Genomic DNA, 24,231 nt, shown 5'->3' on the forward strand with positions numbered 1-24,231 from the left:
GGGGGCAGAACCAAAGCTTAATTATAATGGACAGGAGGCCTGTCCTATGACTGCAAAACGGATAACAGAAAGAAAATAAAGTTGGAGCTCCTGGTACAGCCATACCAGCACAGACTGTGTTGCTTATTATTAACCACCCTGTAGCATAATATGTGGAATTCCACTAGAGGAGGCTGTTGTCATAAGATAAACTTTGAATTATGTTGACTGGCAGAAACAGTATTTTCTTGGAACCTAAAAAAAGTTACATATACTTTACCTTAGCATAGGCCACCTAATCGATTGGTCTAAACAAGCCTTAGAAAAACTCAAAAGGGGAAAATTGATCTATCAGTGGTTATTAACCATGATGGCTCAGTGCAGAGATGGGGATCATATGGTCTTGCAAATATTTTTAAATTGCAACTCCTATCATCCCACACCATTAACTATACTGGCTAGGACCGCTAGGACATCCAGATCCACAATATTTTGAGGGCACCATGATTTCCACCTCTAGATAAGCCCTCCTCTATAGGCAATGGAGAATATTATTGTAGTTGCTGTTAATTTTTATTCTGCCTTTTTCACTGATCAGTGATAAGTGATCAGGGCGTTAAACCCCTGTGCCGGCAGGACTGAAGACCGACAAGTCACAGGTTCAAATCCGGAGAGAGCGCAGATAAGAGCCTTCTATCAGCTCTAGTTCCTGACACCAGGGCCGTAGCCAGAAAAAAATTTCGGGGAGGGTTGACAATTTCGGGGGGGGGGGCGTGTTGAAAATTTCGGGGAGGGTTGAAAATTTCGGCGGGGGGGGGGGTTGAAACCTGCCTCCTAGCTCACGCTGAAGCAAAGAGCACAGCAGGGGTAGAGCAACCTTCAATAGCCTGCAGCTCCGCCCCTGTCAACCACCTCCACCAAGTCTGGCCTCCTTAATGAGAGCATTCAACACACACACTCCCAACTTGGTTGCTTCACTACATCGGCTATTGCTACAAGTAATGACAGTGTGAATAAATTGTCAATATTTGCTTGAGATAGGGCTTGCAGTTCTGGAGGGACTCTTAATTTTTGCATCTCATAGACTTAGCATGGGGTTTTGGTTAATCAGTTAAAATTCATGAGTAAACCAGGGTTTTTTTAAAAAATCTGAAACATTTCGGGGAGGGTTTGAACCCCTAAAACCACCCCCTCGCTACAGGCCTGCCTGACACAACCAAAAAAACAAACAAACCCCTGATCAGAAGTTAAAGTGGCTTGTTGTTTTTACCTTCAAGTCATTTTTAACTTATAGTGACTCCCAGGCAGACATATAATGAGGTTTTCTGAGGCTGGGAGTGTGTGACTCACACAAGTTCACCAAGGGGGTTTCAATGGCCCAGCGGAGAATTAAGTTCTGCTCTCCAGAGTAGTAGTCCAATGCTTAAATCATTACACTATACAAGCTCTCAAAGCAGCTTACAATTTTTAAAGTATCACTAAATATCTATAAAATTCTAATGTTAAAATAAGATTAAATAACAAAAAAATATAATCAGATTAAAAACTTCATCATTAAACATACACATGTTGGCACAACAATTAGTCATATCCAACACATTGTGTAAGACCTTATATAGTCACACATCAAATGTCAGCCAGAACAGAAACATCTTTACTTGTCCGAGATAAGGAAGTAGGGAGACAATGTGATAGTTTCCCTCTTCATCCGATATTGCATAATTTGCTCTGATGAGGCATATGATAATCTTGTTATATCATATAGGCAATAAGATGTATGTACTATCCACATGGGATGCTCTGTCTGCAATCCTCCCCTAAAGCTAGATCCTGAAAATGTGACTTCTACACTTGACTAAGGCCCCATCTGCACTGCCATATAAAACCTAAATTGTCTACTTTAACTGGATTATATTAGTCTACACATAATCAAGTTCAAAGAAAATAGTCTGGATTTTATATGGCAGTGAAGACGGGGCCTGAATTAAGTGCAGAAGGACCCAATGTCACATTTAATCCCAGTTCCTCTTGGGAGTGAGTCCACACCCCAAACCGTAGACTTTCACTCCCCCCACCACCTCCTGACACATCAGGCTTCAGGGCTCTAGTGAAATAATAATAATAATAATAATAATAATAATAATAATTATAATTATTATTATTATTATTATTATTATTATTATTATACTACATTTATATCCCACCCTTCTCACCCCAGTGGGGGACTCAGGGTGGCTTACAATCAATGGCATACAATGCCGCATTACACATCTATACATATAATAAAAGTCAAAGTTTGTATGCGGCGGACGTGTGGCGGTGCGAGCGGAGGAGTATGTGCCAGCTTTCTGATTGGCTGCCGCTGCGGAGCTATTTGCATATGGTCGGAAAGGAAAAGGCCAGGGGCCAATACAGACCAAACTTGGCACACAGAGCCTGCAAGACCCACTCGACATCCTACTGCAGTTTGGAGGAGGATGAACCATGGATGGACTTGCAGTACCATCACTCACATTCTGAGACCGCTGTTAACCTCATCCAATGACTGATCAGGACCAAACTTGGCACATAGACCTCTCATGATCCACTTTACGTCCTGGTGTGGTTTGGCCGGGGATGGACCATGGATTATGGGACTTGCAGTACCTTTGCTCAATTCTTGAGACCACTGCAACCCTCATCCAATTACCGATAAGGACCAAACTTGGCACACTGAGTCTCTATGACGCACTCTACATCCTGGTGCAGTTTGGAGGAGGATGCACCATGGACGATGGGACTTGCAATACCTGCACTCCCTTCCTAAGACCATTACAACTGGCAACAATGATGGATCAGGACTACAATTCACACAGAGAGCCCGCATGACCCACTCTACATCCTGGTGCGGTTTGGAAGAATTTGGCAATGGATGATGGGACTTGCAGTCACTTCACTCACTTCCTGAGACCACTGAGACTCTCGCCAATGACTGATCAAGACCAAACTTGGCACACAGAGCCCCCATGACCCACTCTACATCCTGGTGCACTTTCAAGGAGGACAGACCATGGATGGTGATGGGACTTCAAGTACCTCCACTTCCCAAGACTGCTGCAAAACTCATCTAATGACCAATCAAGACCAAACTTGGCACACAGAGCCCCCATGACCCATTCTACATGCTGCTGCAGTTTTGGAGGAGGGTTGACCATGGATGATGTGACTTCCAGTACCTTCACTCACATTCTGAGACCTCTGCAAACCTCATCCAATGACTGATCAAGACCAAACTTGGCACATAGACCTCTCATGACCCACTTTATGTCTTGGTATCGTTTGGAAAAATTGGAGATGGATGATGGGACTTGCAGTAACTTTACTCACTTTCTGAGACCACTAGACCCTCGCCAATGACTAATCAAGACCAAACTTGGCACACGGAGCCCCAATGACCCACTCTACATCCTGGTGCAGTTTGGAGGAGGACAGACCATGGATGATGGGACTTCAAGTACCTCCACTCCCTTCCCAAGATTGCTGCAACCCTCATTTAATGACTAATCAAGACCAAACTTGGCAAACAGAGCCCCCATGACCCACTCTACATCCTGCTGCAGTTTGAAGGGGGATGGATTTTGGATGATGGGACTTGCAGTACCTTTACTCACTTACTGAAACCACTGCCACCCTCATCCAGTGACTGATAAAGACCAAACTTGGCACACAGAGCCCCCATGACCCACTCTATATCCTGCTGCTGTTTGGAGGAGGGTGGACCATGGATGATGGGACTTCAAGTACCTTCACTCACTTCCTGAAAACAATGCAACCATCATCCAATGACCAATAATGACCAAACTTGGCATACAGAATCGCCATTACCCACTTTCTCTAATAACCCAGGCAGCGCCGGATCCCCAAGCTAGTATAATAATAAACATAACATATCAATTTCAACAATTAACATATCAATTTAAACATACAATAATAAACATGAGATAATAATTCTAATATAAATACAATAACAAGCTTAGAAGTAATTCAAATAGAAATACAATAGAAAAGCTTAAAAGTAAACGTGCAATAATTCAAATATAAATACAAAAAAGAGCTTAAAAGTAAACATTGAATCCCAAAGTGGGTTGATGGAAAAAGTGATCTGAAGCAACAGGAGAGGCAGAGGAACCCTGAAAACGAGCACCCGCACAGGTGTTCCAATGTCCAAATGATGGGCAGCGTGTCTATGGAGGCACCCAGCGCAGGTATTCCGGCAGTCGGGCAATGGGTGGCGCGGCCATTAAAGTAGCAGCGCAGCGAGGTTGTGGGGGCCATGTTCTCTCCCTGCTGGGTCAGCTGGCTGGAATGAGGGTGTGGCTGCAGGTCTCCTCATGGGTAAGCCCAGTCCGCACCCTATTGAGAATTCAAGGTCTCTTTCATTTCATAAAGATCAGAACAAAGGAATGCTTGCAGAGAGTTCTCACTGCAATTGCTTTTTATTTGTGCTTCCATTTAGCCACCTGTGTGTCCGTGGCTCCATTTGTTTACAGCCCTCACCAACTGTTTCAAGATTTTAAAATGCGCACATACACTGGAGCAGTCCACACCTGGATATCGGAACAAAATGATATTTTTTCCTTGACTGCAGGGATATACGGTCATGTGAATATGCACATTTTTGGCTGAAATTTAGTTTTAAGCGCACCTTTTAAATTAGTGTTTTTCAGCTGTTAATCCAAATCAATGTACATTTTTGTGAAATGCCATTTAACCACACCCAATCCCTTTTATCCCAGTTCAACATTTTAGGGCATGTATAGAAGGAGTCTCAGGGAGAATCATGGCTGAATGGGAGTGACAGCTTATTCAAGCACATATTGAATATAGTAATTTAACAAAGATGATTTGAAAATTAGCATGCTGTCTGAAGCAATGAAGGAGACTTCTTCCAATATGTTCATATTCACACAAAAAAAGCAGAAGTTGAATAATGCTGTCATTTATATTTATGGGAACATCAAGTACAAATGTGGTAATATCAGCAATGCTAGTAAAAATGCATATTATTGGGGGGCAAATACATGGGAGAAGTATCCATTCTGCAACACTGCTACTCTGATCATAATCAGAGCAGCTCTCCTTTCTGAAGTTAATTTAAATTTTAAAAGAGGATGAGTTCACTGAATTATTGTACCCTCTCCACTCTTACATCCTTTAGTGATACAATTATTGGGAGGTGGGGAACTTAACTTTGAGGTTGGGTATGTGCGAGCAAAACAGAAAACAGCAAAGGAAGTAGGTATGTTGTAATATTTCGTGCTCTTTACATCAAGATACCGGAAAGAAAAATGAATCCATTTTGACAACAAAACTTTGCCGTGTCAGATGTGACTGCATAAACAGGTAGACTCAACTTTCTTAATACTTATTTAACAAGCATTTTGTTTTTATTGTGCAGTATTATCTTCCATTACTAGACTTCCATTTGGCTTAACAATTAAATTATTGAATGGGGTAAATACTGTTTTTAAAGCAAGCCAGTTTGGAATTTAAGCTGGACTATGAATGTGTACATATAATGAATATTTACACAACATATTTATAGAAATAAGGAATCTGCTGGATTTACATTTCTAACATGGTCACTTTATGAACCTCTGTGTGTAGTAGTAGTGATGTTGGCGGTGTCACAATTAACCTTTATCTAACTTCACACAGGCACAGGAGTGCAAACTTTCATAGCCAGTTCTACTACCTGAAACAATGAGATTCTGAGTATCCTAAAAGGATGGAAATTGTTAGCCATTTACTTTGCTTCTATTCTATTTCTACTGGAAGGAGAAGTGCTAAGGAGGTGATTACTTAGAGGTTGGAGTCTTAGAACTAAGAATAAGCAACTAAACAGTTTCTCCATATAGTGTTGAATAGCTTTCTTTGGTATATTATACTTTTTTAAAAGAAATCTGTTATAGAGGAAAATATTACTTAAATTCTTATTTTATGTGCTACAAGTCTAAGGGAATACTTGGGGTTTGTTTTTTCAAAATTTTTGAACACCTAGCCCCATAAGCCAAAAGTTAAATGGCCTTCCTTGTTTCTTCAGTGGTTGTTACCATGCCTGATAGCACTCACACACCAGCAGCCTTACTTATGGCACAGATGACACATGGAGAAATTCTCCACCATTAAATTACCATATATACTTGAGTATAAGCTGACTCGAATATAAGCCGAGGCACCTAATTTTACACAAAGATGGGAAAACTTATTGACTCGAGTATAAGCTGAGGGTGGGAAATACATCAGCTACTGGTAAATTTCAAAATAAAAATAGATACCAATAAAATTACATTAATTGAGGTATCAGTAGGTTAAATGTTTTTGAATATTTACCAGTCAAAGAAAAACAGTAAACTAGCTCTGTAAGTGGAAATGGAGGGTCAACAAAAACAATATGATATCAATAATAATAATAATAATAATAATAACAGAACTTCATTGGTATCCCACCCTACCTTCCCATGGGAACTCAGGCTGGCTTCCAACATAGTAACAGGCAAACATTCAATGACTATATAAACAATGCAGAGCTAGACATAGATCTATAATTATATATTCAAACTAGCTTTACCCGGCCACGCGTTGCTGTGGCATAATCTATGACAACCCCCTTCTATCGTCATGCTGGAAATTCACAAAGCAGTCCTGACAGATAGCCATGGAACGTCTGCTTGATAACAATAGAATGGTAGGGTAGGAAGAGATCTCCGAGGGGCATCCAGTCCCCCCCTTCTGGGAAATGGGAAAAGGACAATCTAACCACTCTTAACAGATGGGCAGCCTCAACGTGATGATGTTGATGATGGAATCTTAGGGTAGGAAGAGACCTCCAAGGGCCATGTAGTCCTACCCCTTCTGGCATAAGGGAAAAACATAATCAAACCACTCCAGAGAGATGGCCATTCAGCCTCTGTATAATAATAATAATAATAATAATAATAATAATAATAATAATAGTATCGTAGGTTAGGGAGAGACCTCCAAGGGTCATCCTCTGCGCGGTGGTTGGGTTGCCTTCCTTCCTTCCCTTCCCTTCCCTTCCTTGCCTTTTGCCGCGCACGTGCAGTCGAGGTGTTGTTTTTTTCTCCTCCTCTCTCCCGCGCTTCTCTTTCCCCTCCCTCCCTCCCTCCCTCCCTCCCTCCCTCCTTCCTTCCTTCCTTCCTCTCTGTCTCCAAGAGAGCGGCTGTTCCTTCAATCTCTGACCCCCCTTTTTTCTTCTTCTTCTTTTCCTTTCTTTGTTTTCCTGACTTTCTTCTTCTCCTTCAAGTCTCCCTTGTAGCCTTGGGGCCAACTAACCATCATGGCTGCAGCTTCCGAAAGAGATACAGAGTGAGAGGGAAATGGGAAGCAAAGGGAGGGGAGGGGAAAGGACGGGAGGGGAGGGGGAAAAAGGAACAGTGGCCCCAAGAGTCATCTAGTCCAGCCCCTTTTGGGAAATGGGAGAAGCACAATGTAACCACTCCTGACAGATAGCCAGCCTCAGTTTAATAATAATAATAGAAAATAATAGTAATAGTAATAATAATAATAGAAGTGCACTTACATCTGAAGAGCACTGTGAACCAAAACAAAGATGAATGTGGACCAAACTTGGAAAGAAAACTCAATATGGTCAAATTTGAACACGGTGGAGTTTGGGGAAGACCTTGACGTTTGGGAGTTGCTGGCATTTATAGTTCATCTGTAATCAATCTCGGGGGGGGGGCAAAGGGCCCGTAGCTCTTTCACGCCACGTGCTGCCTTTTTGGTGCCTTTTTGTGCCATTTTCGGCACTCTGGGTGGCCCATGGGCTACAGGGAAGGCGGGGGGGGGGGTGTGTGTGATGGATGGCCATGGGTCAAGCCACTGTGGAACAGTCCCATGGTCCTCACACCAATGGCCTTTCAGCCAGGGAAGAGGAGTCCTCTCTGCTTGCTATGGAAGCCTCAGCACCAGCAGCACGGCGACGGAGTGGAGAAGCCCGCTCCTGCTTCTGCTCCCTGGCTTGAGGCTCGAAGAGGCCTTGAGCAAGTGAGTAGGAAGAGGCCCCTCTGCCTCTGTTACCGTTGGTCAGGCTGGCATTTGAATTGTAAAGGACAATGAGGAGCTGTGGCTGGCTCCGAGAGGCCTAGCAGCCGTTGCCGCCAAAAGTTTTGCCGTGAGACGATGGAGGAGCTCTCTTACATGCACGTGCACTCTCCCCACAGCTGCACGCATGCGCTCTGGTGGCTTCTCCTTTTATTAAGGATTTGTAAGTTGTTTTCAGTTTTATTTTATTTTTTATTATTGATGGTCACACCTTGTATGGTGAGGAGTTTTGTTGCCAAATTTGGTGGCTATTGGCCCAGCGGTTCTTTTGTTTTTAAGCCACTCATTACGACATGAGCATTTATATATAGATAGATTTCACATATGCATTTCCCCCTGAAACATTTGCAAATGCTTTCTCTATAGCTGTGCATTTCCCTCCTGCAATATTTGCAAGCTCTATCTATCTATCTATCTATCTATCTAGACATCTCTCTATATATAGATAATTATATCTATATAGGATTTTCAAAAATGTGAGGAGAAAATTCATATAAAAATTATATCTATCTATCTATCTATCTATCTATCTATACACACACACACAGAGAGAGATACAGATACCTCTATATATTTATCAATATCTATATAAGATTTCCAGAGACTTGCAAATATATGAGGGGAAAATTCATATAAAATAATGTATACATATACAAATATACAGGTACATGGAAATCTCAAGATATCTATATGTATATAGGATTTGTAAAGATCCGCAAACATATGAGGGGAAAACTTCCAAGGGAACAAAAATGCACATATAAAATTAGCGCATTTAGATACACAAAAAAGCCAGGAAATTGGGTGGGTTTGAAAGAGAGCCATACAAACAAGGAGTACATGAACTATATCTCCTTTCCCTCCTTCCCTCCCTTTTGTATGGAAAGAAAACACACTGTCAAGAGAGGTGAAGAGGAGAGAGAAATATATCATATTTTACTAGCAATGGTCTGCTGCCCAGCTTTGACCCCATTATAAGCCGAGGGAAGCTTTTTCAGCTCAAAAAAAGTCTGAAAAACTTGGCTTATCTTTGAGTATATACGGTATGTCTAGATGTGTGTCACTGCAGCTAGGGCTTCAGTAAGAATGCTCATTATACTGGCTGGCACGCACACCACTTTTTTGCCTTGATATAAGTTGGCATGATGGACTCTAAAGTGTGTACTAACTCTCTCTCCAACTTGCTCCTGACTTTTTGATCTGCTAATAAGCTCTGTCACCTTGCCCTCGCGTAATGATTAGAAATGGGTGATTGGGCATTAAAGGAACTTCACATACAGAAATCAAAGTCTTGTTTTGCAAGATTGCTTGCTCTAAAATTTGTTACTATCCCTTATTTTTAAGCTTGTACAAGGGCAATGAAGGGCAATCGGTTTTTTGTATCCAAATTTCATTGGAACACAGATCCATTTTTGAGAGCCTCCCAAAAGTGGACTAATAGAAAAATCTGTTTTTGGCTAGGCAAGCGGAAGTTCCAGGAAGTCCCGGCCAACTGATGACAAGGGCCCCCTTTCAGTTCCTGTGATCCTTTCCTTTCTTCCTTTCAAGGGGGCAAGCTTTGAAGAATTGGGTTAAGGAAGCATCCTTCCTGGGACCCTTTACTTTCATCTCTTCAAGGGAGCCTGGGTTTGAGGAACGGGGTTAAGGAAGCATTCTTCCAGGGACCCTTTCCTTTTTCCTTTCAAGGGAGTCTGGGTTTGAAGAACGGGGTTAAGGAAGCATTCTTCCAGGGACCCTTTCCTTTCTTCCTTCCAAGGGAGTCTGGGTTTGAAGAACGGGGTTAAGGAAGCATTCTTCCAGGGACGCTTTCCTTTCTTCCTTTTAAGGGAGCCTGGGTTTGAGCAACGGGGTTAAGGAAGCATGTGCTGCATACTCCCAAATAGAAGAAGCCTTGCCCGACAGCCACGTGGGCCGTTCTGGGCAAAAAAACAACAACATGGCGGCTGAGCCCTTTCCATTACAGATGTTCGGAGAAGCCAAAAAAGCTGAAGAAGCTGAAGGAAAACGGCCAAAACATATGTGTGCAAAAGTCTACTCATTTTGTCTGGAGACCTGAATAACTATAGGAATTCTCAGAGGCATCAGCCTGAGATGTGGCAGCCCTATATTATTGGGTAGTTACACTTTGTTCTAATTAATCTTTAAATTCAAGTTGGCAGCTATCAAACAAGCTGTGTCTTTCCTGGTAATATCCAAATTAGATTATTATGAAGAGATACAGTGTTCAAAAACTGCAATTAGCTTGCTCTCCAGGGCACAGAAGCCAGGTCTGTTCTACCTTCGTTGCTTAAGTAATTTGTTTCATGGCAAAATTGAAATGAGTAGTTTTGACTTTTAAAATCTTAAAATGGTCTAGGACTAGGGTCCCCCAAGACTTTCTCTTGCTGTACAAATCCGTTCCAAACAGCCTGATCAGCATCAGGGACCTTGTTAATCTTCTTGCCTGAGGTATGAGAAATGAGCACACAAGAAAGCTATGAAACAGTCAAGGTTCCTTCACCATTACTTTGAGCTCTATATGTACTAAAAGAAATTCAGCAAAGTTTTTGCAGAGCTTAAAATAGTTACATAGACTTTTTCCAGCCAGACTAAACTCTGATTCTGGGGAGTTGTATAGTCCAAAAAAGTAGTCTCCAGTCTCATTTTTGAGCCAGCTACAAGTGATAGTTGGTTTATTCAAAGTAACATGTGTGATACTTTTCTCTGCCATTATGCTTTTTGTTGAATTTGTTTTCTATGCTCTCCTTGCTTTTGTTTTCATTGATAGCTATATTGTAGACCAGAGGTCCTCAAACTTTTTAAACAGAGGGTCAGTCACAGTCCCTCAAACTGTTGGAGGGCCGGGTTATAATTTGAAAAAAAAAACCCAACATGAATGAATTCCTATGCACACTGCACAGATCTTATTTGTAGTGCAAAAAAACACTTTAAATAATACAATAATTAAAATGAAGAACAATTTTAACAAATATAAACTTAGCAGTTTATAATAAATATAAACCTAGCAGTTTGAAAACATGCAAATGTGAGTAGATCAATAGATATCGCTCCGGCGGGAAGGTAACGGCGCTCCATGCAGTCATGCCGGCCACATGACCTTAGAGGTGTCTATGGACAACGCTGGCTCTTCGGCTTAGAAATGGAGATGAGCACCACACCCCAGAGTCAGACATGACTGGACTTAAGGTCGGGGAACAACATTTACAACCTTTTAAACTTGGGGTGGCAGCAGGCGAAGCGGCCCCAAAGCTGCTTTGTCCGCCGCCTCCCCCCACCCCTTCTCCTGCCTTCGGGAGGCGGCGTGGCCACCTCCTGAGGGCAGGAGAAGAGCAGGCTGGGCAGAGGGAGACGGGGGGCAAAGCAGCATCCAAGCTGCTTTGCCCGCTGCCTCCCCCCCTTCTCCTGCCTTCAGGAGGCGGCGTGGCCACCTCCCGAGGGCAGAAGAGGAGCAGGCTGGGCAGAGGGAGACGGAGGGCAAAGCAGCATCCAAGCTGCTTTGCCCGCTGCCTTCCCCCTTCTCCTGCCTTCGGGAGGTGGCGTGGCCACCTCCTGAGGGCAGAAGAGGAGCAGGCTGGGCAGAGGGAGACGGAGGGCAAAGCAGCATCCAAGCTGCTTTGCCCACCGCCTCCTCCACCTTCTCCTGCCTTCGGGAGGCAGCGTGGCCACCTCCCGAGGGCAGGAGAAGAGTAGGCTGGGCAGAGGGAGGGCACAGCGGCCCCAAGCTGCTTTGCCCGCCACCTCCCCCCCTTGTCCTGCCTTCGGGAGAAGGCGTGGCCACCTCCCGAGGGCAGGAGAAGAGCAGGCTGGGCCCAGGGAGACGGAGGGCAAAGCGGCCCCAAGCTGCTTTGCCCACCGCCTCCCCCCCCCTTCGCCTGCCGCCTCTCACCCTTCTCCATACCCCTTGGGCCGGAGAAATGCCCTCGGGGGGTCGGATCCGGCCCGCGGGCTGTAGTTGGAGGACCCCTGTTGTAGACTGTTAAGCAGAGAGATAAAATAGCAAATTTACAAATGAATACATGAACTCCTCCTTCAAAGAAATCTGTAGAAAAGCCGCTCCATCCTTCTGAATTCTTGGGTTGGTTCTAGAGCAGACCTTAATTCCCAGTTTTCAGGGACTCTTCATGCATACAATGAGTGTGGGTGGAACACAATAGTGTGATAGTAACTTTGCATGCAGTTGTACCATATGTGCAGAAATCCTCATCACATACAGTTGTATAAGTGAAGGACTTGACATATCTTATGATATATGTTTATTCATTATGGTGGAACCCAATGTAGGAATTGTCCAGCTCTTTGCATATTCATTGGGCCTCATCATATTAGCCAGGGAAAGTGTCTTGCTTCACCTGGCTTTGCCATTGAAATGAAGAGCAGCTGGGGCAAATCTGAAACCCTATGTGCTCTCCAAACTGTGCTGAGCTTTCTAAACTGTGTGTCAGGACATACTAATGTGTCACATGAAAAATGTCCTCCCCTTCACTCCATCCTCCTGCCCCCACAAACAAAGACTACCAGGCAGGAAGACATGGTCAGAGGCCTCCTGACAGATGGCCATCCAGACTCAGTTCAAAAATCTCCAGAAAAGGAGATTCCGCTCGACTCCCAGGCAATGTTTCCTTTATAAAAGTTGGAAGAAATTCCCAAAGGGCATCTTGTCCAATCCCCATTTGCTAGATAGGAAGGCACAGTCAAAGCCGTCCTAACAGATGGCCATTCAGGCATTTAAAAACATCCAAAGGGATGTAATCACTACAGAAGTAGAATACTGGTGCTGTTCAAGTGTAGGTACTGCCATAACTCTTATATTTTGCACAATTTGTTGATTAAGTTATAATAATTACCATTACAATGAATACGTTTCTAATTAAAATAAGAAAATCTGTTGACAGGGATGTTTGTGATGAACCCATGGAGCAGCTGTAGAGGAAACAACACGAGAATCAACTTTAGGGCATAAGAAATGTGAAGGAAAAATATCCAAACTTTGTTTATACAGTAAAGAATGTATGACACTTATATATTGTATATTGTATAATATGTATTTTATATATTATATTTTAATATATATTTTATAATACATATATAGTATGAAACTCTTATAAGGGTTTGGTTTAACCTCTGGCTTGCTAGTAAAACTGAATATGTTGTGAAAGGATGCATGTTTCAAAAATGTGTCATCAACATGGAAAGTTTGGAAAGCTCTGATCTACAGAAAGACTGTTTAAAATACAATTTGGGTTCTTCTCAATCATAACAGGAATTGTCATTTTCTGTTCTTCTTACAACACAGTGAGCCTGTAGATACAATTCAGAAAATCATACCCATTGCTTTATGAAATGCTAGGAAATGTTCTGTAAGAGGAAGTGTAAATTGTACAAATACTTTTTTGTACAAGAATTTTTGAGTCCTTGGAAGGACGATCCTATGGCAGCAAGGATCGTCCTTCATTTCTCAACTATAGTATGATACTGTGATGAAGAAAGATCGTCACACAGTGTAGTGTATGTCACAAGCTAGTTCCTGTGTTCTTTCCTTTTTTCTTTTTGCAATATGCAAAAAAGTATGTTTCTTAACATAATTATGCCATAGGCCAGACACAGCCTTCACACTGCCATCAGCAAATAAATTACCAAAGACAAAATCCGCACAAAATGATTTGCCCCTGACCTCCAGACTCCATTTTTTGTTCTTGCCCTCATGACTTCATATTAGATAGTGAGCCCACATTTAAGGCAAGAAGTAGGAACACTTGAGTAAAGAGGTATTTCATTTTTGTCATCATTAACAAGTTCCAGAGTGAATATATTTTTGATGAAATATAATATGGGTAACATATTAGCAATAGATATCTTTGCTAATATGTTACCCAGTTCCATAGTTATCCATTTGAGGCTAATAGCCAGGAGACAAAATGCTGGAACAACTGGCTAAAGGGCATGTTCCACTTTGCCTGCAAGAGCTCTGGCATATCAGAAGCAGAACAGTGGAAATATGCATATTTCTACAAACAAAATTCAATCACACAATTTATTTACTTCTTACTTTCCTTTAAAGTCCAGGGTTCTTGAACAAATTCTTTGAGTCTATGTGCTCGCACAAATGAAGGTCTTCACAAGAAAATTTCAGATATTATTCTATTCCCACACTCTCACATGATAACATTTCAAAAGCTTAAAAAGTAGGCTGGAGTCTGGGGAGAAGTAAAGAAAGACGGTATCAGTGAGAAAGAATTTGCATTATTTTTGTTTAGTAGCTCAGCCCTTTCTCTTTGCATCAAAACAGTGTATATGGTCATGTTGCCTGGGCAGTCTCATACTGTCCATTGTATCACAAAGGAGACTTGGGACAAATCACAAGAGTGGAAGGTACATAAGAATGCAGGTCTTCCTCCACCTCCTTTCCTGTGGAAGCTCCTCCAGTTCCCACCCTTTTTCTTTTTCCTTGCTGCAGCTCATACAAACATGAAAGCCGTCGAAGAGCAAAGGGTGCATCGTAACCTTGCCTCCTCATTTCCCGCAGATCTACTAAATGCTTACTTGTTGTCTCCATTATCTCTTCTTGTTGATTCTCCCTTCTGACTCATAATGCGCTCTCTCACTCTTTATTCTTGAGCTCCCATTCTTGCACAGAAACAATATAGCATGAATTATAGCACCAGCACATTTGCATGCCTTTCAACAGTGAAGCCACTGCCATCACAATTTTTCACCTGCTTTTTAAAATGCCTCCGTTTTTTTCTTCTCCTACTTTCCCTCTTTGTCATCAGCTTACTTCCATTTCTCTAAACTGAGTTCTAGGTGCAAAAGGTCTTTTGCTTTTATTAACTTAACAGGGAGAGGGGAAGCAGCAGAAACATGAACTTCCCAGTAGGGTTAGACAGATTTCTGTTTTTTTTTAAATCTTCATCCTCATTAATGACTTTTGTCATCTTGACCTCACACTGACGTTTAATTATGCATATCCTGGGTTTCGCCTGTGACCTTTCGGGGTGTGTGTGTGCATTTTACACTCCTCCACTACCACTTGTAGAGGACAACTCTTTAAATTAAAACTGATTTAAAATAACTGTAAAACAGATTTTTAATAAGTAAAAGAAAACCTATTATGTTTGTACTGTTTTCTTATCCTCAAAATCTGTGCAACAGGTGCAAAAGACATCATTTACATTGCTGTAAAATGGATTCAACCATAAGCAGTAAATTATAATGAAATTTTGAAAGCTGTACATTTGCTTTTATTTAATATATTTATGAGCTTCACAATTATATTATTATGTGTATTCAATACATTTATAGAATTCCTTATGGGAAAGATTAAACAAAGTACCTATTACTTTAAACATTTGTGTGTACAATAGAGAAAAAAGAGAAAAACTATATATCCTAGACTTTTCTTTCCTACGATTTAAAGAACAGAAGTCCTGTGACTTTCAGGTCACTTTTAATATTGCTGTGTATTATTAAGAAGAAAGCTAAGATACACTATACTGATGCCATACATTAGTTCTCCTATTGGATTGCTTTGTGCTTACTTAGAGACCATCTCTCTCTGTGTTGGCAAAACAGCAGGCACAGCACTTGTGCCATTTTTTCACTTCCCCTTTTTCTCTCATGTGTACAGAGTAAAACATCAGCTTTTATTATTGGCTGCCACCTCTTAACTTGGATACTGGGGGCGCATCCAGACAGTGCCTAAAATTCACGCCCTCCCATGTTTTCACCTGGGACGTCCAAATGACAGCTCAGGTAAAAATGAATTCCTTCAGGACAAAGCATGAAAAAACTCTGCTTTGTCCCAAAATAATTTGAAAGCTGGAAAGACTCAAGTCTTTCAAAAGACTCGAGTCTTTCCAGCTGTGGGAACTGTGTAGATTGAAATCGGGGATCACATCACACTCCCTGCAACCTCCTTCCTCCTTCCATCATACGGTGGGGATGGGACAGGATGCATTGTCACCCTATCCTCAACAGATAGGCAAAAGGCGGCAACATGCAGCAACACGTGTTACCCCACTGCCATTTCCCCCATCATATGGGAAACGGGGGAGGAAAGTGCAGGTAGCTCCATCAGAGCTACCCAAAACACACTTTCTTCCCCATGGTGGTGGAGGAAGTGCCTTCTGGTGCTTCCCTTCCACTTTGGGAGAAATGTGGGTGAGGTCTGCAGTGTGTCGTGTTATGGCGAATAAAAGTGGCAAAACGGGGCTATTTTGTCCCATGCGAAGAGGTCCTTAGTCTCTTGATGCTACCGAATCTGTTACTTTCATCCTGTAGGTTCCTTATGTGGAGCAATATTGTTTAGTGCCACCTCATGGCCAACATCAATAATTACAGGATGCTCCAGTGGCTATTCCATTTCTCTTTAGGTGTATTGATTTTTCATATGTGATCTGTCTAGTTTTAACCGGTGGGACAACTCTAGCAAATTTTCATTGTGTCAAATGTACTCACTTTCCATTTATAACACAAAACATCTGTTTGAGTTGTGATCATGAATACGAGTATTTATATATTTCTATTTTATGCTGTCTTTCACCTTTAGGTATTTTTAACTAGAAGTTTGCCTAAGAGATTGTAGTTGAAGAACAAATTTGGTCATCATATAGCTTATAATAAAGAATGGCTACACACCGATATGTTATGTTTCATTCTTGTCTCCTTTTAGACCTCAGTCACAACGATCTTCATCTCCTCTTCCACAGAAGGATGCCCCAAGATATCCCACTTGCCCTGGCATCAAAACAGTTTTTTGACCCATCGTCTCTCCTGAACAATGAAAGAAATGTAACAAATGCCACAAAGGAGATGCTTCAGAGTTCTGTGTTTAGTATCGTCTTGCCTGCACTTTTCTCCATTATCTTTATCATCAGCATTCCTCTCAATTCCATCTCCTTGTGGTTCCTCTGCAAGCATTCAAGGCCTTGTACTCCCACCATAGTTTTCTGCATTAATCTCACCATTGCAGACTTGTTGTACAGCATGATGCTCCCCTTTCAAATAGTTTACCATTCCAAGGGTAACGATTGGCCCTTTGGGGATGTTCTGTGCCGATTTGTCACTGTTTTGACCTATGGAAACATGCACTGCTCTGTTTTAACCATGATGAGCATCAGCATAGAGCGCTATCTGGGGATTGTTCATCCTTTGCACTACCAAGTCATGAGATCCATTAGAACTTCTGTCCTGGCTTGCATCATCATTTGGGTACTTGTCTTACTTCCACTCATCCCGCTCATGCAAAATACTCTGACTTTTCGCTTACGAGGTCTGTCAATGGTCACCTGCTTTGACGTTTTGCCAAAAGAAATGTTTCCTGCACTACCGGACTATATTATTTACTTTGGTTCCATGTTGCTGTTGTTCTTTTTCCTGCCTCTGCTTGTCATGGGATTTTGCTACATCTCCATAATCTTAACACTTCTTCACTCCTCTTCCACACAACTTAAAGAAAGTAAGAGGCAGACAGTCTACCTGGTAATTGTGCTGCTGTTGGTGGTCACTATTTGTTATCTGCCTCACATTATCATAGCTGTCATTCATTATGTCCTCCTTGCTGATGGTAAAACATTTTATGTAGCATATAAATTATCCCTTGCAACTGCCGGCTTTAACTGCTGTTTTGATCCATTAGTTTACTACTATGGCTCCAAAGAATTCCGTCGAAAGATACAGAAGAAGCTCTGCAGATGTGCTGTTGTTGGTTTTAGTGAAAATACCCCTATTTTTTCAGAGTATGATATGCAAGTAACTCCCATTCAAAAGGCACCAAGGATATAAGCCACATTACTCTGGGAATTCATCAGCTTGTCATAAATGACATTATTAGGAGCCATTTGCTGGCAGAACTCCAACTTCCACTGAAAAGTTTTCCAAATGAACAGTGAACATCATCCATAATGTGATATGTATAAGGGAAACTGAAGTTAAACTGCAATTGGACTAATATGAATTTGATTATGTTATAGTTCAGTAGTTCCTATCCTTTTGGGAGTACTGGAGTATTTTTAGAATCTGATGAAAGCTATGGTCCCCTACCCTAAAAATGTACATACAAACATAAAAGCCTGAATACCATCTAGTCCTGTCTGAAAAATGTCAATGAATTTTTGAAAAGGTCAAACATTTTCCTTAAAATACACCATGTTGGCAGAAGGCTGATGCAAGGACTTATTTGGAGCGTGGGCTTCAGGTATAGCAGTTTCTCTAGGCTGTGATTTACTGAAAAGTATTATGAGGTGGGAAAGGGGGAAGGAGAACAATCGTATTTGATTATGTAAGAAATATTTTAATATGATAATGCATAGAAAGAAGATTAAAGCATTTAATGCATAGAAAGAAGATTTAAGCATTACTGTACAAAACGAAGGTGATCAATACTTTTAATTATAAGGCAGATATCATTCTTAAGATGTAAACTCATATATTTATAATAAAACAATGTGTATAGTATCCTTGTTCTGATCTTAACTAACATTGGTTTAGTATTATTTTTTATTTCCCATATAATGTTCTAAGGATAACAGTGAGAAATTAGAACCAGCATGTATGTCAAATTGAATGAACAATTAGATGTTTCCACCTTGCGAAAAAGCTGTGCTGTCAACACTGATGAGCAAATTTTAAATTAAAAAGGAGAAACCCAGTGAGAAAAAAGGGGAAGTATGACGAATAAGAAATTACACCATTTAGAAATGTGAACCTTCACATACAGTTTCAGGAAAACTGAATTGTTGAACTCCATGCTACAAAAGAATTTAGGAATTTGGGGAATTACATATCAGTATAAAACGGTTTTGTCATTGATGGCTGATGGTGCCAAATGCACTTCCACTTGGTAGCATTATCGTTTTCAGTTTTTTTCAGAATGGCCTTCCAAGAAAAAAGCTTTAAATTTTTGGTAGGGAAACCAAGTAAAATTGATATGGTGAAAGAAATTGATTGTTCATTATAGTGTATTTGCTGTTATTGGCATATGTTTTATTTTTATAATTTAGAGTAATATGTTAGCACATATGCACACGCACACACAATACAGAGAGTCTCATCACAAAACATTGTAAGCCAAAAAAAAAAAATGCTTCCAGAAACCAATATGTTTTTAGTTAAAATAAATAAATAAATAATGCTGACTTTAGTTGTGTTTTTCTTCTGGTAGTGACTTGCAAACACATTATGCATCTCTCTAATTTTGTTCAATTATAATTGGAGAATCTTTGATCTTTTAGATCTTTTAAATGACTGCTCCCATAATCTTTGATCATTGGCAAGAGTTTCTGGGAGTTTAAGTCCAAAACAACTAGAGGGATAATTTGCCTCATTCCTGCCTTAGGTGTTTTAACCATGATATGGGAAAGGTCTTCCCCACCAATGCACTTTGTCCTGTGGTTTCCTTACCACTGGAGACAGTGCATCTACACTAGAATAAATGCATTTTGACTCCATTTTAACTACCATGCCAAAACATGTTGATGCTTCACCAAACTGCAAACCCCTGAATCTCATTGCATTTAGCCTTGGCAGTTAAAGTGATGTCAAACTGAGGGCATCCTGTGAGCCACCCCATGGCCCTCTGAGGGGATGGTGGCAAGATACAAATAAAGTTGTTGTTGTTGTTGTTGTTGTTAACTATTAATTCTACAATGTAGTGGTACCCCAAGGATGCATGCAACTTAAGGAGAATTTACACTGACCCACTAACCCGGGGCTGATCCAGTGTGATGTGCAATGGGGTTACACGGGCATCCAGCCCAGTTGAATGGGCAAGGGAGACATCTTCTCTAATGTCATTGCAGGCATCAACCAACCAATAGGATCCATGTCTCGGCTAGAGACTGCTATGATATGGAGAATGGGAGGAGACAGTAAGTGCCATGCTGTGTTCCTCGGCTACCAGAGCCTGGGAAATAAGGGATAACAGTGAAAGCAGTTGCAGTTAGTTCTCTCTTGGATCAGATCCAGACAGGCCTTTATTCCAGGAGAATCCGTGTTTTAAAATCGCCAATTTTCCTGGGGGCCTGTCCACACTCACCCCAGAAAGCGCATGCTTACTGGGGTGGGTGTCCAGACGTTTTCTTGGGACTAGCCCAAGACAACATCTGGAGGCTCTGCCCCCCTCCCCCCAAGCCCCCAGACCCCTTAGAAAAGTAATTAAAAATTGCCTGGTCTCCATTACAGATTTTGGCCAGCTCTTCCGGCACTTTAAAATGATGCACCAGGAGTGAAGGGGGAAGCAATTTTGCATGTTATTTCTATGTGCCGGGAGAACGGGCCAAAGCCTGTAACAGAGGCCTGGTAAGTTTCATTACTTTTCAAGGGGCTTGGGGGCTTGGGGGGAGAAGTGGGTATTCCCACAGTTTATTGGGCTTATTTATGTGGGAATACTGTCTGGACCACCTTATTTTATTTTATTTATTTATTTGGCAGTTTTTTCTCACCTCCATTCAAGGGACTCGGGCCGGTTTCCAACATCAATATTACAGACAGTCATTAAAACATCATATTTCTAAATCACACTAAAACATGAAAACATTGAAACCATTAAAATAGCAAAAATACAATCATATGATTACAGTGGTCAGTTGTCATTAAAGTCCTTATTGGTCGTCATCCATCCATATCACAGGGTCATGGCTCATTCGTTGAATGCCAATCCCCAACGCCAGGTTTTCACCTGTTTCCTGAATGTTAAGATCGAAGGGGCAGTTCTGATCTCCAGCGGAAGGGAGTTCCAGAGTCGAGGGGCCACCACCGAGAAGGCCCTGTCTCTCGTCCCCACCAGCCATGCCTGTGAGGCTGGTGGGATCAAGAGCAGGGCCCCTCCAGACGATCTTAGTAATCTTGATGGCTCATAGGGGAGGATACGTTCGGACAGGTAAATTGAGCCGGAGTCGTTTAGGGCTTTATAGGTTAAGACCAGCACTTTGAATTGTGCTCGGAAGCTGACTGGCAGCCAGTGGAACTGGCGTAACAGAGGAGTAGTATGCTCCCTGTACCCCGCTCCCATTAGTAACCTGGCTGCTGCACGTTGGACTAATTGAAGCTTCCTGGCAGTCTTCAGAGGCAACCCCATGTAGAGAGCGTTGCAGTAATCTAAACGGGATGTAACCAAAGCGTGGACCACTGTGGCCAAGTCAGACTTCCCAAGGTACGGGCGCAGCTGGCGCACGAGTTTTAATTGTGCAAAAGCTCCCCTGATCACCGCCGAAACCTTGATTAGCAATGAACAAAATCTGACTACCAGTATTAAAAAACTCTAAAATTAAAACAGCAAAATGCCTCTAGAACATGGCCATATAGCCCGAAAAAACCCACAACAACCCCATGATAGGCTTTGTCCTTGTCTTCAATAAGCTTGTAATAAGAGGCTACAAATGCTTCACCACAAGTGTGGCTCCACTTCTTAGTTTTGGTTTTGGTATTTGGTTGTGTGGTTTGTGTTTTTCAATAGAGCAGGATGCCTGTGTTACTTTCTAGCTGCCTTTACAATGAATAACATAACCCCAAAGGCCATTGAGTCCAAGTGCCTGCTCAATATGGGGACTCCAACTGGAGCATCCCCAGCAATCAGCTGCCCAACCTTATTTTGAAGATATCCACTGAAGGAGAAGCCATCACCTTTCTGAATAATTGGTTCCATTATCAGACAGCTCTTGCCGTCCATACATTTCTTTTAATGTTCAAGTGAAATCTATCCTCCTTGAGCTTAAAGCTATTAGAGGTGATCCTATCCACTGTGTCAGTAGATAACAAACCTGCCCCCTCCTTTGTGTGACAGTCCCTTAGATATTGCAGTGTCCTAAATGAAAAGTACAAAAAACTGGGTTCTTGTAGGGTTTTTTGGGCTATATGGACATGTTCTAGAGGCATTCTCTCCTGATATTTCGCCTGCATCTATGGCAAGCATCCTCAGAGGTATAGATGCCATAGATGCAGGCGAAATGTCAAGAGAGAATGCCTCTAGAACACTGACATATAGCCCGAAAAAAAACTACAACAACCCAGTGATTCTGGCCATGAAAGCCTTAGACAATACATAGTAGCAAACACCTCAGTTTTCCCTACTTGATAATTGCTCTAGGTACCCAATCATTAGAGTAGAAAGAAGGGGCGGCATTTTATAGATTATCACATTTCAGTTTTTTCTTCACCATGCCACACTTCAGTTCTCTCTTCACCAGCTGAACATATCCATCTCCTTCAGCCTTTCCTCATATATTTTGTTCTCCATACCTCTTATCATCTTGTTTGCTCTTGTGTTATCCTGCTCCAACATGTCTATATCCTTAAAATCAAGTGTCCAGAACTGAATGCAATCCCCCATATGATACCCACGCGTCTGAAGCTCAGAAGATAATTGTCTTGGAAACTTGTCTTGGGTACAATGCTTCTATCAATACAGGATGAAAAAAAATTGTCTTGTTTGCTGCACCATTGCACTTTTGGATCATGTTCAATTTATTAGCAACAATTTGAACCCTGGCTTCGCAGTGCTCTGATCCAGCACTCAGATCACTGCGTCATGCTGGCTCGCCCATTACTCAAATCTTGTTTAAACCATATTTATTTTAAAAAACCACCATGCAAGAAGAAGGAAGTACCACGCCCAGGAAAACCAGCCTATTTTTTTCAGTGTCTCACTTGTGTTTTGTAACTGTAATGCAATCCTTTTCATTTACTTTTGCTGTAAAAAAGAAGTTTCAAAATACATTTTAAGCAGCTCTTGTTTTAAGCAAGGAACTCACACTTCTGGTTCCACATGTTGTGCTGTGCTGTCCATGTGTGCTATAGCTGTTCTAATATTGCTTGCCTCCAGCCTGTCAGTGCATTTTACATTAGAATTCAGAGTGCCTCTGTTTATTAAAAATCTGATAAATGCATTTGGTGTTTGTGTGCGATTCTTCATTGAGAAAATTTATACATAAACATGAAACATCTAAGGAAGAACAAGGGATTAATAATGTGCAATGTACGAACTCAAATATATTGAGTCAGTTTTCAGACCTGACTTGATTGGCCTGGTCTAGAAGAAAGATGAAGGTACTGCTGCATTATTGATCATCCAGGTTTCCTTGAAGACTTTTGATACTGTTGACTACAGTATCCCATTGGACTGACCCACTTAGGAAATAAAGTGACCAGATATGAGGCTTTGGGTTAAATAATGCTACTTTCATTAGTTTTTTCATTGTAAAACCTCTGAATGTGAGCCACAAAGGGGAAAACTACTTAGGCAGGGAGTCCCTTCCTAACTTCCCCCTCAGATTGGGTGAGACATTAGCCCTGGAAACCTGGCTGTCCCCTGCTCTGGAAGGCCACTTTCCCTTCCTCCTCCTCCTCCATCTCCTCCACCACCACCTCCCTCTCCCCCTCCTCCTCCTCCTCCTCCTGTTGTTGTTGTTACATGAATTACATCTAAGGAACCCCCTCCCTCAAGTCCTGAAACATAAAGCAATGACATCACCCAGGTAGACCTTAAAGCTGATCTCCTTCCCCAGCTCCCCCCACTCTGCTCTCATGGCTACAAGGGGCAAATGTAGAGAGCTCTCCTTCACCCAAATGGTGTCTACTGGTTCTCATCCCCCTCCACTATGTACCAAGTGACCGCTTAGTTAGAGACCACACCCTTGAGCCAATTTTCCATGTTCCATAAGCTTCATCATAGGATAGGCAGTGGAAAATGCTGGAAAAGTGAAACAAGCATTCCTACCTGAATCAGGGTACCAACAAAACACTGAACTAAAGAGGGGAAGGTTGGCAGATCATCACCAGTAGAAACGGTAGAGTAGGTGAGGCAGACTTTTAAGCCCCTATGTTCCATTCCTTTACCTCTGACCTGGCATGCAGCATCACGATGGATATTAATTTTGTTCTCCTTTCTATCCAGGGCTGACAAGGACATTTCTCCCCTGCAGTATGAGTGTTACCACATACCAGGATGTATTTATCCTAAAACAAAAAGTGCCTAACACCTAAGTTTTTCCTACTTGGAAATTTCTCTAGGGAAATTGCTCTAGGTGCCCAATCATTAGAGTAGAAAGAAGAGGCAACATTTTATAAATTAAACCATACTATTCTGCAGTTTTCTATGGTATTGGTTCTGTCTGTGAAATTGGGGTGATGAGCACCCTCCACTTTACCCTATAC

General features: G+C 41.8%; 1 protein-coding gene across 1 annotated transcript; it reads left to right on the top strand.

Annotated features, from left to right (window-relative positions):
• The first annotated feature begins 5,319 nt into the window (after positions 1 to 5,319).
• LOC132769990 (P2Y purinoceptor 8-like) lies at positions 5,320 to 17,918 on the top strand. Its single transcript, XM_060766891.2, has 2 exons — positions 5,320 to 5,361; positions 16,754 to 17,918. Exon 2 carries the CDS (start codon positions 16,795 to 16,797, stop codon positions 17,863 to 17,865), a length of 1,071 nt encoding a protein of 356 aa, XP_060622874.2. The 5' UTR covers positions 5,320 to 5,361; positions 16,754 to 16,794; the 3' UTR covers positions 17,866 to 17,918.
• The last annotated feature ends 6,313 nt before the right edge of the window (positions 17,919 to 24,231 follow it).

This window comes from Anolis sagrei, chromosome 3, assembly GCF_037176765.1.
Source record: "Anolis sagrei isolate rAnoSag1 chromosome 3, rAnoSag1.mat, whole genome shotgun sequence".
Classification (NCBI taxonomy): Eukaryota; Metazoa; Chordata; class Lepidosauria; order Squamata; family Dactyloidae; genus Anolis; species Anolis sagrei.